The 13,198-nt window shown below is 38.7% G+C and overlaps 1 protein-coding gene across 1 annotated transcript; it reads left to right on the forward strand.

Annotated features, from left to right (window-relative positions):
* Positions 1 to 3,399: 3,399 nt before the first annotated feature.
* On the forward strand, positions 3,400 to 10,114 carry TMEM70 (transmembrane protein 70). Its single transcript, XM_016215980.2, has 3 exons — positions 3,400 to 3,668; positions 4,748 to 4,853; positions 9,586 to 10,114. Exons 1-3 carry the CDS (start codon positions 3,459 to 3,461, stop codon positions 10,041 to 10,043), a joined length of 774 nt encoding a protein of 257 aa, XP_016071466.2. The 5' UTR covers positions 3,400 to 3,458; the 3' UTR covers positions 10,044 to 10,114.
* Positions 10,115 to 13,198: the final 3,084 nt, after the last annotated feature.

A 13,198-nucleotide genomic window follows, 5' to 3' on the forward strand; every position in this document is an offset into this window, starting at 1 on the left:
AGAGAATGATAGAATTTTCCAGATGAGGATCCCGAGGCTAGCTGAAACCAGACTGAAGGCTAGAACCTAGTCTAGGGCTTTTTTTTTCTTTCATGCAAAATTTAATTTATTTTTAAATTTTATTTATTTATGTAATCAATATAATACATGCTTATTACAAAAAATGCAGAAATTGCAGATAATTTTGTTTTTTTACATGAGCTTTTACATGATCATACACTTGATTGCTCTGATGTGTAGCCTGTATTATTGACAGGAAGCCACTGTCAGGATAGAATATGGAGACAGAATGGTTTCCTGTAGGCAAAGATGTCAGACATGGGTGCATTTTGTCTCCCTATTAGTTTAATGCCGAACATATACAAAAATGTGGGCTAGACTCAGAGGAAGGAGGATATTGGTAAAAGAAATATCAGCAACTTAAAATGTGCATGTGACACCATCTTACTGGCAGAAAGTAGCAACGATTTGAAATGATTTTTGATAAAAGCGAAAGAAGAAAGTGCCAAAGCTGGACTGCATTTGAACATCACGAAGAGACAAATCATGACTACAGAAAAAATACACAACTTTAACATAGACAGTGAAGACAATGAAATTGTTAAAGATTTTGTTTACCTTGGTTCTCTCATCAATTCAAATGGAGCCTGCAATCAAGAAATCAAGACAAGGCTGAGACTTGGAAAGGCAGCAATGGAAGAATATGGAAAGTGCACCAAGAGCAAAGATCTGTCATTGGAGACCAAGGCTAAGGCCATCCACACCTTCATATTCCCAATTCCTATGTATACATGCAAAGTTGGACAGTGAAGGTGGCTGATAAGAGAAATATTGATTCATTTGAAATATGGTGTTGGGGGAGAGCTCTATGGATTCCCCAGAAATATGCTAGAATTGCCAGAAATATGAACAAGTGAGCCCTAGAGCAACTTAAGCCCGAAACATTGCTGGAGGCAAATGACAAAACTGAAGCTATCAAACTTTGGACATACCATGAGAAGGCACTGTTCTTTGAAAAAGATAATAATGCTGGGAAAAATAGAAGGGAGCAGTAAAAGAGGAAGACCAAATATAAGATGGATTGATTCCACAAAAAAGAAGCCACAGGCCTGAGTCTATAGGAGCTGAGCAGGGCTGCTGAGGATAGGACATTGTGGACGTCACTTTCATGGGATCACCAGAAGTAACACACACACACACTATATATATATATATATATATATATATATATATATATATATATATATATATATGATTCTGTATACTATTTACTTTCCAACTTAACAAATCTCAAAAACTCAAACCTCTGTGACCAAAATCTCCACAAGCATCATTTTAAATTTCTGTATAGAATTACATTGACAAATTCTTCTCTAGAAAGATTCTCCCAGTATATGCTTTAAACCAGTAATGTATAAAAAAGTATTTAGTGTTCTTAACAATATACTAGCTTTACTAAAATTTTTCATTTCTTTTTTCCATCGTGCCATTCTGCTCTTAAGCTCACCTTAAAGGATGGAAAGGGGTTGGTGGGTGGGGAGGAAAAACATCTAAAAAAACAAATGAAAATTACATACAATAATGATAGCCATACAGTCCACAAGTGATATCCATTTTCAATTTCTCCGTCAGCCTCCATTTTTAAAGGGAACTTCTCAGATAATATGAATGAGGTATCAAAGCTTATTTTTTTAAACAGCCTTAGTATCATTTTAAAATCCCATTCAAGTAGTTTACATTCAATAAATGTCTCTAAATTACTAGACTTGGGAAATCTATTTAACAATGCATAACAATTTCCTATACTTTAATAGCACAGTTTTCAGAACATGATTTCATTTTAGCTATTTAGAAACCTTGAGAAGTAGATTAAATGTTTTACTTGCTGACTATCTGCAGGAAGGAACTAATCTTAACAGAGGATAAAAATGCAGAGGTTTTCTCAGCATATTGTGGAAGTAATCAAATGAGAAGGCCATTAGACTGAGATGACTCTGATACTTGGTAGCCTAGGAAGGAAACCAAAACCTAAGCCAGAGTCAATTCCTGTAAATGCCTCAAGGATAAGAACCACCAGTCACAAACAGCCAACTAGGTTTTCCCAAATAATGCAACCACTTAAGTTATAGCCAATTAGATAATTGCTTCGCTTTGCCTATTGTCTATAAAAACCTCGCCTTTAGCTTCGGTCAGTTGAGCCCTCCTAATCACTTCGATTGCTGCTGCCCGGTTTGAATAAATTTTTGTTCAGATTCAAAATTCTTAATATGCCTCCGCTTATCTTTTAAACAACATTGTCTTAAGAAAAACACTATGAACAGAAAAAGTTAAAAATATATCAGTAAAATAATGGATAAGTGATTACTGTTTGCATATGAATTACACTTATTTAGAAGAGTTTTTAAAATGCAAGAGGAATATAACTTTGAGAATGAAGTTATTCATAAAGGAGTAGTATAATTTTACCCTTCTGGGTACCCAGAAAAGAGTAGACAGGATTTGGAATTGCCAAGGTCACATTATTTAAGACTATTAGCTGGTTCTTCTCTTATGCAAATAACATGTTGAGTCAAAAACAGTTCTCAAATAGTAACAAAAGTGTGCTTTTATTAGTTGGATGCTCATCCTTCAAGACTGAGCTGAACATGAAGCCTTTAGACATTCTGAGGCCAAATTAATCATGATGTTGTATGGGCTTCTGTAGCCGTTTGTGAACTGGTCTATTTTAAATTATATTACATTATATTTTAGCTTATTTATAGGTGTTTCCTCCACTATGTGAGTACTGTGGATTCCCAATGATATCCAGTATCTTTGTATCCTCTGCTCCTAACTTAGTCCTTACAGTAGACGCTTAACCACTTTAACTAGTAGTGAACCAGTGTTTATATGGCTGAGACTGATTCCCCAAGACAAATTTAACACGTATACTCTGTGAACGAGTTCCATTCATTTTCCTCTCCATCCCTGGTTGCATTAAATTACCATTCACTTTTGTTCAAATCGTAGACAGTATTATTTCTCTGTGTCAACAGGCTAGAATAATTTTCCGGAAAGAATATAGTTTTTGGGCCTAGAAAATGATGCCCACAAGAATGAAAGGTTTAACCCTGGCCGCCAGGCGCTGTCCTCCGTGCGCGGCGCTGCCCTCAGTCCTACGCTGTCCTGCGGGCCGCCGGCTCCGGGACGAGGAACCCCGGCGCTCAGGCCGGGCGGGGGCGGGTTGTGCAGCGAGGGGTCGGTGTCGCGGCGTCGGAGCTCCGCAGGCAGGGAACGTGCGCGACGGAGCGAAGGTTGCCGGCGGGCCGCATATTCCGCGCACTTGCGGCGGCCAATCCGGCCCGGTGGGCTTCCAGGGGGCGGGGCGAGCGCGACCAGCGCAGGCCGTAGTGGAGTGAGGAGTCGGCCTTCGGGGTTTCTTCCCGCGGCGCCGGCCCTCACCACTTCACTCGTGCGGAATGCTGCTTTTGGCGTGGGGCGGCCAGTGGGCGGCCGCACGGCGTCTCCGCGGGAAGAGGGCGGCGCTGTGGGCTGCCACCGCGCTCCGAGGGCCCAGGACAGCCGTCACCCGGGCGGCCTCCTGCAGCGGCTCCTCAGGGCTGGTTGGCGGCCCGAGCGCTGGGGTTCGGGGAGCCGCGCTGCTTTTCCGGCGTCCGGTGCCAGCGCAGGTGCGCCGTCGAGGGCTTGCTCGCCCGAGGAAGGGTGGGAAGTGGGCGTAGCGTCCTGTCTGGGGAGCCCTGGCGCTCCGACAGCGCCCCACGCCTGCCGGTGGCTGTAGCCCTCGGCAGGGTCCCCAGGAGTCGCAGGCCCCGCCTCGGGAACAGCCAGTGGTCCCGGGGGCTCGGCGCCCGCGAGTCCAGTAACATCCTTTGGAAAATGGTTATTCTCTGGGTGGTTCCAAGCATTATTTTTTTTAGGTTGTTCTATTTTAGGAAATATCTTGTTCCCTGGGAAAAGGGGATGGAGAGGTTAAACTTCTCATTTTAACCTGAGTAAATTGTCTTCTAATCCTGCCCTGTGAAATATCCGGATTAGCAGACTTGGTTGAAACTTGGAGGAAATGCCTAACATGGGAATTGGAATCTAATTATATTTTAGCATAAAGGAATTAGGCATGCCTTTTGAAGTATATGTGCGGTGAAATTCATTTTCAGATATTCGGGGGACCCTTGTTTCCATGAAATTTGATGTGGATTTCAAGTAAAATAGTTTCCTTACAAGGAACAAGGGATGGATACTCTCTTTAGAGAGTTACTTTGTTTGTTTGTTTTGGTACTAGCTATAGTATAAATATTTTAGAAGTACTAAAATGGTCTGGACTTTACATAATCTGGTTTTTCAGTGTTTTACTCACATAAACTAATTTTAGTTTTTGAAGAGCAAATGTGTGTAAATCTTTGACAATCAAATGGGAGTGAAGTTCTTATTAACAGTGAAATAGAAGAAACTATTCCAGTAAACTTTTTACATGTTCATGGTCACACTATTTAAAAAGCTTGGAGCTGGGATGCAAACCTAGGTCTTCAAACTCCAGCTCAGCTTGTGTACTTATGACTGGAATTAAGGAAATTCATTCTGTTAGCCAGTTTGATTTTCTTAGCTCTGTAGATTATTTGGGAGAATTCCTTAAATCACCTCATGTGACAAGTTCTCTTTTCATTATCTTAAAAATTTTTTTCTTAACTTAAAAGTTGGTCTAAATGCAATTTATTATGTACTTAACTTATAGAGGTCTCTATTTCAATAGATTCCTGTTTGTTGGGAAAGATGTGTTCGATGCTTACACACACAAGTTGAAAAATCAGAAGATGGAAGACTAATTTATACTGGAAATCTGGCTCGAACAGTATTTGGTGGGTAATTAGAAATGAGGGTATTGTATTTTTTGTCCTTTTAATTGTAAAAAAAAAAATGCTCTTAGCCTGTGTTATTTTACTATCTCTTAACTATAAGAACTAAGGAAAAATTAGATTATAATTTTTTTTTCTTGTGGCCTGTTGATACAAGATTTAAAGGTTGATACCTTTGCATGTTTAGATTTAAAACTGATTTTTAAAAAATATGTTTTTATTGACTTTTTTAGAGAGGAAGTGGGGGGAAAGAGAGAGACAGGGATAGAGAGAGGGAGGGATAGAAACATCAATCAGTTGCCTCCCACGCTCACCCCAACTGGCAATCAAACCGGCAACCTAAGGTATATGCCCTGACTGGGAATTGAACCTGCCATCTTTTTGTGTACAGAGCTGTGCTCCAACCAACTGAGCCACCCAGCCAGGGCTAAAATAGGTTTTTGAAGACTATTATGACTTTGTGATCTTACTGTTGGGTAAAGCTTCCTTCCTTTGGTCACCCCTTGGGATGTTTAACAACAGAATAAAACAGCAAAAAGTGTATATTTGTGTAACATTTGAATATACAGATAATAAAAAAGGAAGAATACCTCTGAAGAGTAGTTATTTTGGGGGAATAGATATTTATTGCATATATTTTAAAACTTGGCAGTTAAAATGAGCACATAATACTTTCTTTTACATTTTTTCAGGTAATCTTAGAATTTTCAATAAACATGGTTAGCCCTAGCTGGTTTGGCTCAGTGGTTAGAGTGCTGGCCCTCAGACTGAAGGGTCCCAGGTTTGATTCCCGCCAAAGGGCACAAACCTTGGTTACAAGTTGGATGCCTAGTAGGGTGCGTGCAGGAGACTCTCTCATCATTGATGTTTCTATATCTCCCTCCATTTCTCGCTCTGAAATCAATAAAAACATATTTAAAAAAAGAAAAGAAACATACTAGCCATTGGTACATGTTTTTTTTAAGAAAAATAAGATAAATTTAAAGAGTATAAGCTGAACTATTTGGAGGATTTTTTTTTTTTTTAAATCCTCACCTGAGGATATTTTTTCCATTGCTTTTCAGAGTCGAAGGGAGAGGGATAGAGAGAAACATCTATGTGGGAGAAACATTGATTGGTTGCCTCCCGAATGCGCCCCAACTGGACAGAGAGGGGAGCTTGCAACCAACGTACGTGCCCTTGGCCGAAATCAAACCTGGGATCCTTCAGTCCGCAGGCTGACATTAACCACTGAGCAAAACAGGCTAGAGCTGGAGGATTATTTTTATAACTAAGCCTACCATAATATATATATTTTTAATCTATCTTTATTGATTTCAGAGAGAGGAAAGGAGAGGGAGAGAGAGAGAGAAACATCAATGATGAGAGAGTCATTGATCAGCTCCTTCCTGCAGGACCCCTACTGGGGATGGAGCCCGAAACCCAGGCATGTGCCCTGACCAGGAATAGAACCACGATCTCCTGGATCATAGATGCTCAACCGCTGAGCCACACCTGGCCAGCCCACATAAGATTTCAGCACCCACATAGGCATTTGTGTTTTTTAAAGTAATTTTTATTGATTGATTGATTTTAGAGAGAGAGGAAGGGGGGAGAGAGAGAAACACTGATTTATTCCACTTATTTATACATTCATTGGTTGTTGCTTGTATGGGCCCTGACCAGGGATTGAACCCACAACCTTGGTGTATCAGGATGACACACTAATCTACTGAGCTACCAGGCCATTGCTTGCATTTGTGTTTTTGATTATGCTCGTATCAACCAATCATCTAAAATTTACTCTGGAAATCTGTAAGTTCTCAAGTGTGTGACATTAAAATAGAGTACATGTAAAGTACAGTTGTAGCTATTTAAAACTTTTTAGGAATAACGACAGGTTACTATCACTATTGAGTGGAGTTCTGATGTTATTGATTGCAGTAACCAATTTTGAATAGATAAATATTTCTTCAGAAGTCAATACATGACTAGGCCATTGAGCCTGTGCTCTGTCACATCTCTGGCCTTGGATACCTGGATTGATGCCACTGAGCTGTATTAACAGTGATCCCCATTGTACCCTTCCTGCTGAACACAGTCACTGTTCCTTCAAATGCAGCAAGGGTTATCAATTTATCTAATGTTCCCGTTTGACTTCATTCTAGAAAGAAGAGACTATTAATAGGAATTAATTTTGGTATGGGTAGGATATAATATTTGTGGAAGAGCATAGCTATCCGGGTTATTCAAAGTTCTAAAATTATAACTTGTAGAGGAATTTAATGTTCGACTTCTTTCAGTATTATGATAATGGAAAGTCACTCTATATACTTATCACAGGTTAATATTTTTTCTGTGTAGAAACAGGGAGAAACATTTTTTTCTATGTAAAACTACGTGAGAGACATAAAGTTATACAGGTACCATTCCTGGAGGTTCTTCAGACTACCAAATGGGTCCTAGTTTAAAGACATTTGAAGAGCCTTTTAGTTAATAGTTTTTGTTAATTTAGCAACAAATAATTACTGATGTTATAGTATTCTCATTTTAAGATGAATAGAATTTAAACATGAAGAGGTGTGAAAGAAGGGCATCCCAGGCGTGGAAGTAGTATGAGCAAAGGCAGGAAGATGGGAAAGCCTAGAATATGTTCATTTCTTTTTTATTTTTGAAATTTATAAGAGTTTATTTGAGCCAAACTGATGCCAGGGAGCAAGATATCAGATGCTCTTAGAATATGTTTAAAAAATAGCAATTACTTCAATCCAGGCAAAATAAAGTGTATGTGTGTGTTAGTTTTCTAGGGCTCTTGTAATAAATTTTCACGAAATTGGTGGCTTAAAAACAACAGAAATTTATTCTCACAGTTTTGAAGGCTAGAAGTCTGAAGTCAAAGTGTTGACAGGACCACGCTCTCTATGAAGGCTCTGGGGAAGAAACCTTCCTTGCCTCTTCTAGCTTCTGGTAGCTCCCAGCAATACTTTTGTGTACCTTGGCTTGTTGCTGCATAACTCATCTCTGCATTCTGTTTCCCAAGCCCTTCTCTGTGTCTGTCCTATTCTGTCTTTATAAGGATACTCTCATTGGATTTAGGGCCCACCCTAATCCAGTATGATCTCATCTCAATATTTAATTGTCTTCACAGACCCTATTTCCAAATAAGTTCACATTCTGAGGTTCAGGGTAGACATAAATTTGGGGGGATGCTGTTCAACCCACTACACTGTGACAAATGTAATAGGGATAAAAGAGGTAATTGGAAGGGCTGAGGAGGCTTTTATATTGGAGGCAACTTGATCCACATTGTATCCCATGTGTACCAGTGTCATGGCAACTACTGTGGGAGGAAGGAATTATTTTTAAATTACTGATGCAGGATAATTAAGCCTTCAACCAACAGCAATGTATGAGAGTGTCTGCTTTGTTAAGGCCTCACTAACAGAGTATATTGTCAAACTTTTGGTTTTTGCCAGTTTGGGGCAAAACGGTATCTCATTGTGGTTTTTATTGCATGTTTCATATGATTGAGGTTTAGCATCATTTCATCTGTTTAAGGACTATGTGCATTTTTGTTTCAGTGAACTGTCTGTTTATATTCCCTGCATGTTTGTGGACAGTGTTGGTCTTTTTATTCTCATATACTAGAGAGAGGAAAGGGGAGAGAGAGAGAGACATTGATAGGTTGCCTCTCACACGCATTCCAACCTGGGACCAAACCCACAACCTAAGTATGCGCCCTGACTGGGAATCAAACCCGAGACTTTTTGGTGTACGGGACAACACTCCAGCCAACTGAGCCACAGCAGCCAGGGTAGTACCATGCTATTTTAATTATAGTCTTACGTTTTATTATCTAACACCCCTCCATTTTTATTTATGCTTCTTTTGTTTTTCCAAATTAACTTTATAATCTCAACTTGTCTATTTTCCAAACATGGTATTTTTATTGGGATTAAGTTAAAAGTGTACATTCAAACTAAGAAATTTACATTTAAAGTCATTTATTTAGTTATTGTAGTAAAATATATAACAAAATTTACCATTTTAACCATTTTTAAGTATATAGCTCAGAAGTCATTGATTTGAATCTTTCTAACATGATAAGTTGAATACCTTTCCCATGTATTTCTTACCCACTGGTGTTATTTTTATTTTTTATATTTGGTAATTTGTTGTTTTACTCCTAAGTGTAACTTAGCTTGTAAAGTTAGCCCCACATTTGAAGATTTTAAATTAGATATGTGCAAGTGCTTGTTAATAGAGTTTTATTTGATAAGGTGCTGACTGAATTGATTTTTGTAGTAGTCATGAGGATCTTTGGGTAATATTAAATCTTTTGTTGGGGAACTGAAGTAGAGGCCAGTTAACACTAAAGCTGATTTCCACTTTAGAGAGGCAGTGCATTGGAATGGCCAATGACCTGGACGCCAGTCGCATGGCCTGGATTTGAGTCCCAGCACTGCCACTTGGTAGCTATGTGACATTGAGCAAGCACCTCATTTTCCTCATCTCTTAAGTTACCTCTGATAATAATTGTGCATGTATGTTACAGGGCTTTCTATAGATCTCATGAACAATATGTAGAGTGCTTCAGACAGAGCCTGGAATGATTTAACAGTTATATGTATTTTGATTTTGTTGTAGTTTTAATAATGATATAGTAAGGAAAAAGGTGGAAAATTAATTGGATAGATTGATTCTTTTATACAATGTAAAAGTATTAATCCTCTCCCTTTTTTTTTTTTCTATTTAGGTGTGAAATGTTTCTCTTATTCTACAAGTGCGATCAGCCTTGCCTTTCTACCATACATTTTTGCACAAAATAATGTTGTATTTGGGAGTCTGCCTTTGCAAATCTTATTTTATGGCATCATAGGCAGCTTTACAGTGGTCACTCCAGTCCTGCTTCACTTTGTTACAAAAGGCTATGTCATTCGGTTGTACCATGAGGCCACTACAGACACTTACAAAGCCATTACTTACAATGTTTTGCTTTCAGAAACGAGTACCGTTTTTCACCAGAGTGACGTGAAGATTCCAAACAGCACACATGTGTTTACCACATTTTATGCTAAAACAAAATCACTGTTAGTTAATCCAGGTCTCTTTCCAAACTCCAAAGACTATGATCATCTAATGGGTTATGACAAACCATTCACTTTTGATATGGAAGAAACCAGTGAAAAGAAACAGCTTGAAGATGAGAAATGAGCCTGTTGTTTTTATGTTTGTGCTTAAATGTGATTTATTTTCCCATGTATAATAAAATTGCCTTTACTTTTGTTTTCTGTTAGTGACATTGTTAAAAATAACTTGAAACTGTAGCAAACAATTTTTGATTAATTTTCAGAGAATTATGTTCTTTTATAATAAGCTATGTTTGAAAAACAAAACATAATACTCTGCCATTTGTGTTTTAAAAAAGGTGTGAAAATACATGTGCATGCTGGCATATGCATGGATAAGTGTGGTTGCCTCTCAGCTGGGGATCTGGTGTCAGATACATAAGGGAGTTATTTTTCCTTTGTGTTTGGATTTTTATAAGTGTATAGATACTATCTTTTCTCACATTAAAAACTATTTTTAAAAATTTACATATTCTGGAAAGCAGTGTTAATCTGCTGCCTTTGGTTTAGTACACAGCTCGTTGCCTCATTTCTCTGGCAAGGCTTCCTGTACATAGTAAGGTTCTCCGTGTCGTCAGCTATGGGGGAAATGGTGACCTAAGCAGTTCTGTGTTCTGTGGTCCCATTTGTCCCTCGTGCACTCCTCCCTTTAACACCATCTCAGTAGGAAGAGCACATGTACTAAGTAGGTGGATAGTACATTTTATAAAATAGCAATCTCTGTGCTAACCAAATATTGGCATTTTAAGATTTTTACCTCTAATTGTAAAATAAAAGTTGGTTCCCGTGAAGGATTTTCAGCCAGGAACAAAATACCTCGAACAATGCTATTTAGATCTGTAGATACTTATTAAGTGCCTAGAGTGTGCCGGGTACTGTGCTAGTTGCCAGAGTCACAGTTAAGAACGAAACACCCAGACTGTATGGAGCTGCCTAATGTCACTGCTGTCAAGGCAGTAAATCTAATCTTCATGGCTTGCCTCTGTGCAAGGGGGGCTGATGGAGAAGCAGCAGGGCCATCACTAGTTCTTAGGGAAGATCATTCAAGTCTTACAGCTTAAGGTAGAACAGTACTCATCTTTCGGAGACCCAGAGCCCGTCTTCCACTAGGATCTCCCCAGCAGAAGGCGGGCTCTGGGTCTCAGAAAGATGAACAAGTTGGCGCCATCTCTGTCCTCAGGTTGGGTCTCTGCTTGCCTGTTCTGTCCCGTGTTACATAATACATACTTGTTGCTGTCCTATAGTTAATGTGATTGATATCTTTCTATAAAAAATTATTACATCAAATTGCTCATTATAAAATACTGGAAAGTAGAAGCAAGAAAAAATGCCTAGTTCTAAAAAACTACACAGCATCGTTAACATTTTAAAAGTTTTCTAAGGGTCATGTGCATCATAATTTGTTTTGAGTACATTATACCTTTTTTAAAATGTCCTCTATCCATGTAACCATTTTGTCACCTGTGTAACGGAGTGAAAAATCTATTTTTGTTAGTGTCAGAATGATTCTTCAGAAGACAATTTGGTTCAGGAAAAAGAAAATAGCTTAAAAGATGAATGAGAAAGATGATTTCTCAAAAGGATCAGCATGCAGAGGATAACATGAGTCATCAACAAAGTCAGCAGAAAGAACGCGGGCCCAGGTGAGGAGTATACGCACATCTCTCCATGCCACTTCACTACCCTAATCCCAGGCAGAATGATCTTGGAAAGATTGGGAACGTGGTGTGTCCCCCACTGTGTGTGTGAAGGGCTTTGAGTCAGTTTTGAGTCTCAAAAGGCAGGGTGATCCCAGCTGACATCTCGGTTACATCAGATAATATATACCCTTGGACAATAAAATGTATTATAATCCTTTTTCTCAATGTAGGGTTCATTATAATGTAACACTGCAGCTTTTGAGAACCAGTAACAAATGGGCATGAATAATAGCCTTAGCTTGGAAACAATTGTTAAAATTATATTGATTTTTTTCAGAACACTTTACTTTTGTTGTTGATTTTCTTTCACTGAGAATTTCAAACATTCAGAAGTGTAAGTGGACAAGGAGCCAAAATGACCAATTTTTGGCCAATATTATTTCTAGACTCCACCACTTGCTCTCTACTTTTATTTGGAAGCATCTCAGACGTCATAACTTTAATTTTGTAACGCTACAAGGTGAGAGCTTAAAAAATATGACTACTATTCCATTATAATACCTAAACCACCTCCCCCAATGTTATAAAATATTTAGTCTGTTCAAATATCCAATTGTTTTATAATCTTCCCTCATCCCCCATTTTGTTTGGATTAAGATCTAAGTAAAGTTCACACCTTAGTCACTGATTTTTAAAAAATATATGTCTTTATTAATAGATTTCAGAGTGAGCAACGGGGAGGGGGAGAGCGAGAGAGATAATGATGAGTCATTGATCGGCTGCTTCCTGTGCTCCCCCTATGGGGATCAAGCCTGAAACCCAGGCATGTACCCTGACTGGGAATTGAGCCTCGATCTCCTGGATCGTAGGTCGATGCTCAACTGCTGAGCCACACTGGCCGGGTGTTAGTCACCAATTTTTGACACTTTATGACTTCAAATTATGGGCCCTTTTTTTCCCCACCTTTCCCCCCTCCTTGCAAGTTATCTGTTGAAGAAACTGTTGTTTGTTCTTTACATGTTTTCATGGCCTAGATTTTCTGATTGTACTCTCAAGGTGTAATTTGACATATTTCTCTGTCTTCTGTATTTCCTATAAATTGGTAGTTGGGCTTGAGGCTTCATCAGATTGAGGTTTGATTGTTTTGGACAAGACTAATTCATAGTTTATGTTGTTTGTATTATGGGTTGCTGCATAAAAAACTGCCCCTTAAACTTTGAGGTTTAAAGTAAGAGATGCCACATTAACAAAAGAAAGGCAAAAAATCATGGTCTTATCAATAGATGCAGAAGCAGCATTTGGTGATAAGATACAACATCCATTTATGATTAAAACACTCCATAAAATAGAAATAGAAGGAAAGTACCTCAACATAATAAAGGCCATCTATGATAAACCCTAACATCATACTCAATGGTGAAAAACTGAAAGGTTTTCCTCTAAGATCAGGAACAAGGCAAGGATGTCCACTCTCACCACTCCTATTCAACATAGTTCTGGAAGTCCTAGCCAGAGCAATCAGGCAAGAGAAAGAAATAACAGGTAGACAAGTAGGGAAGGAAGAAGTAAGACTTAACTTTTTGTGGATGACATGATTCTG

The sequence above is a fragment of the Miniopterus natalensis genome, chromosome 16, assembly GCF_054644295.1.
Source record: "Miniopterus natalensis isolate mMinNat1 chromosome 16, mMinNat1.hap1, whole genome shotgun sequence".
NCBI lineage: Eukaryota > Metazoa > Chordata > Mammalia > Chiroptera > Miniopteridae > Miniopterus > Miniopterus natalensis.

Bases quoted from the DNA above. Each gene is read 5' to 3' on its own strand.
- TMEM70 (XM_016215980.2), top strand. From the start codon at position 3,459: ATGCTGCTTTTGGCGTGGGGCGGCCAGTGGGCGGCCGCACGGCGTCTC. The intron at 3,669-4,747 runs GTGCGCCGTCGA...CTATTTCAATAG, and splicing joins GGCGTCCGGTGCCAGCGCAG to ATTCCTGTTTGTTGGGAAAG. The intron at 4,854-9,585 runs GTGGGTAATTAG...TTTTCTATTTAG, and splicing joins TCTGGCTCGAACAGTATTTG to GTGTGAAATGTTTCTCTTAT.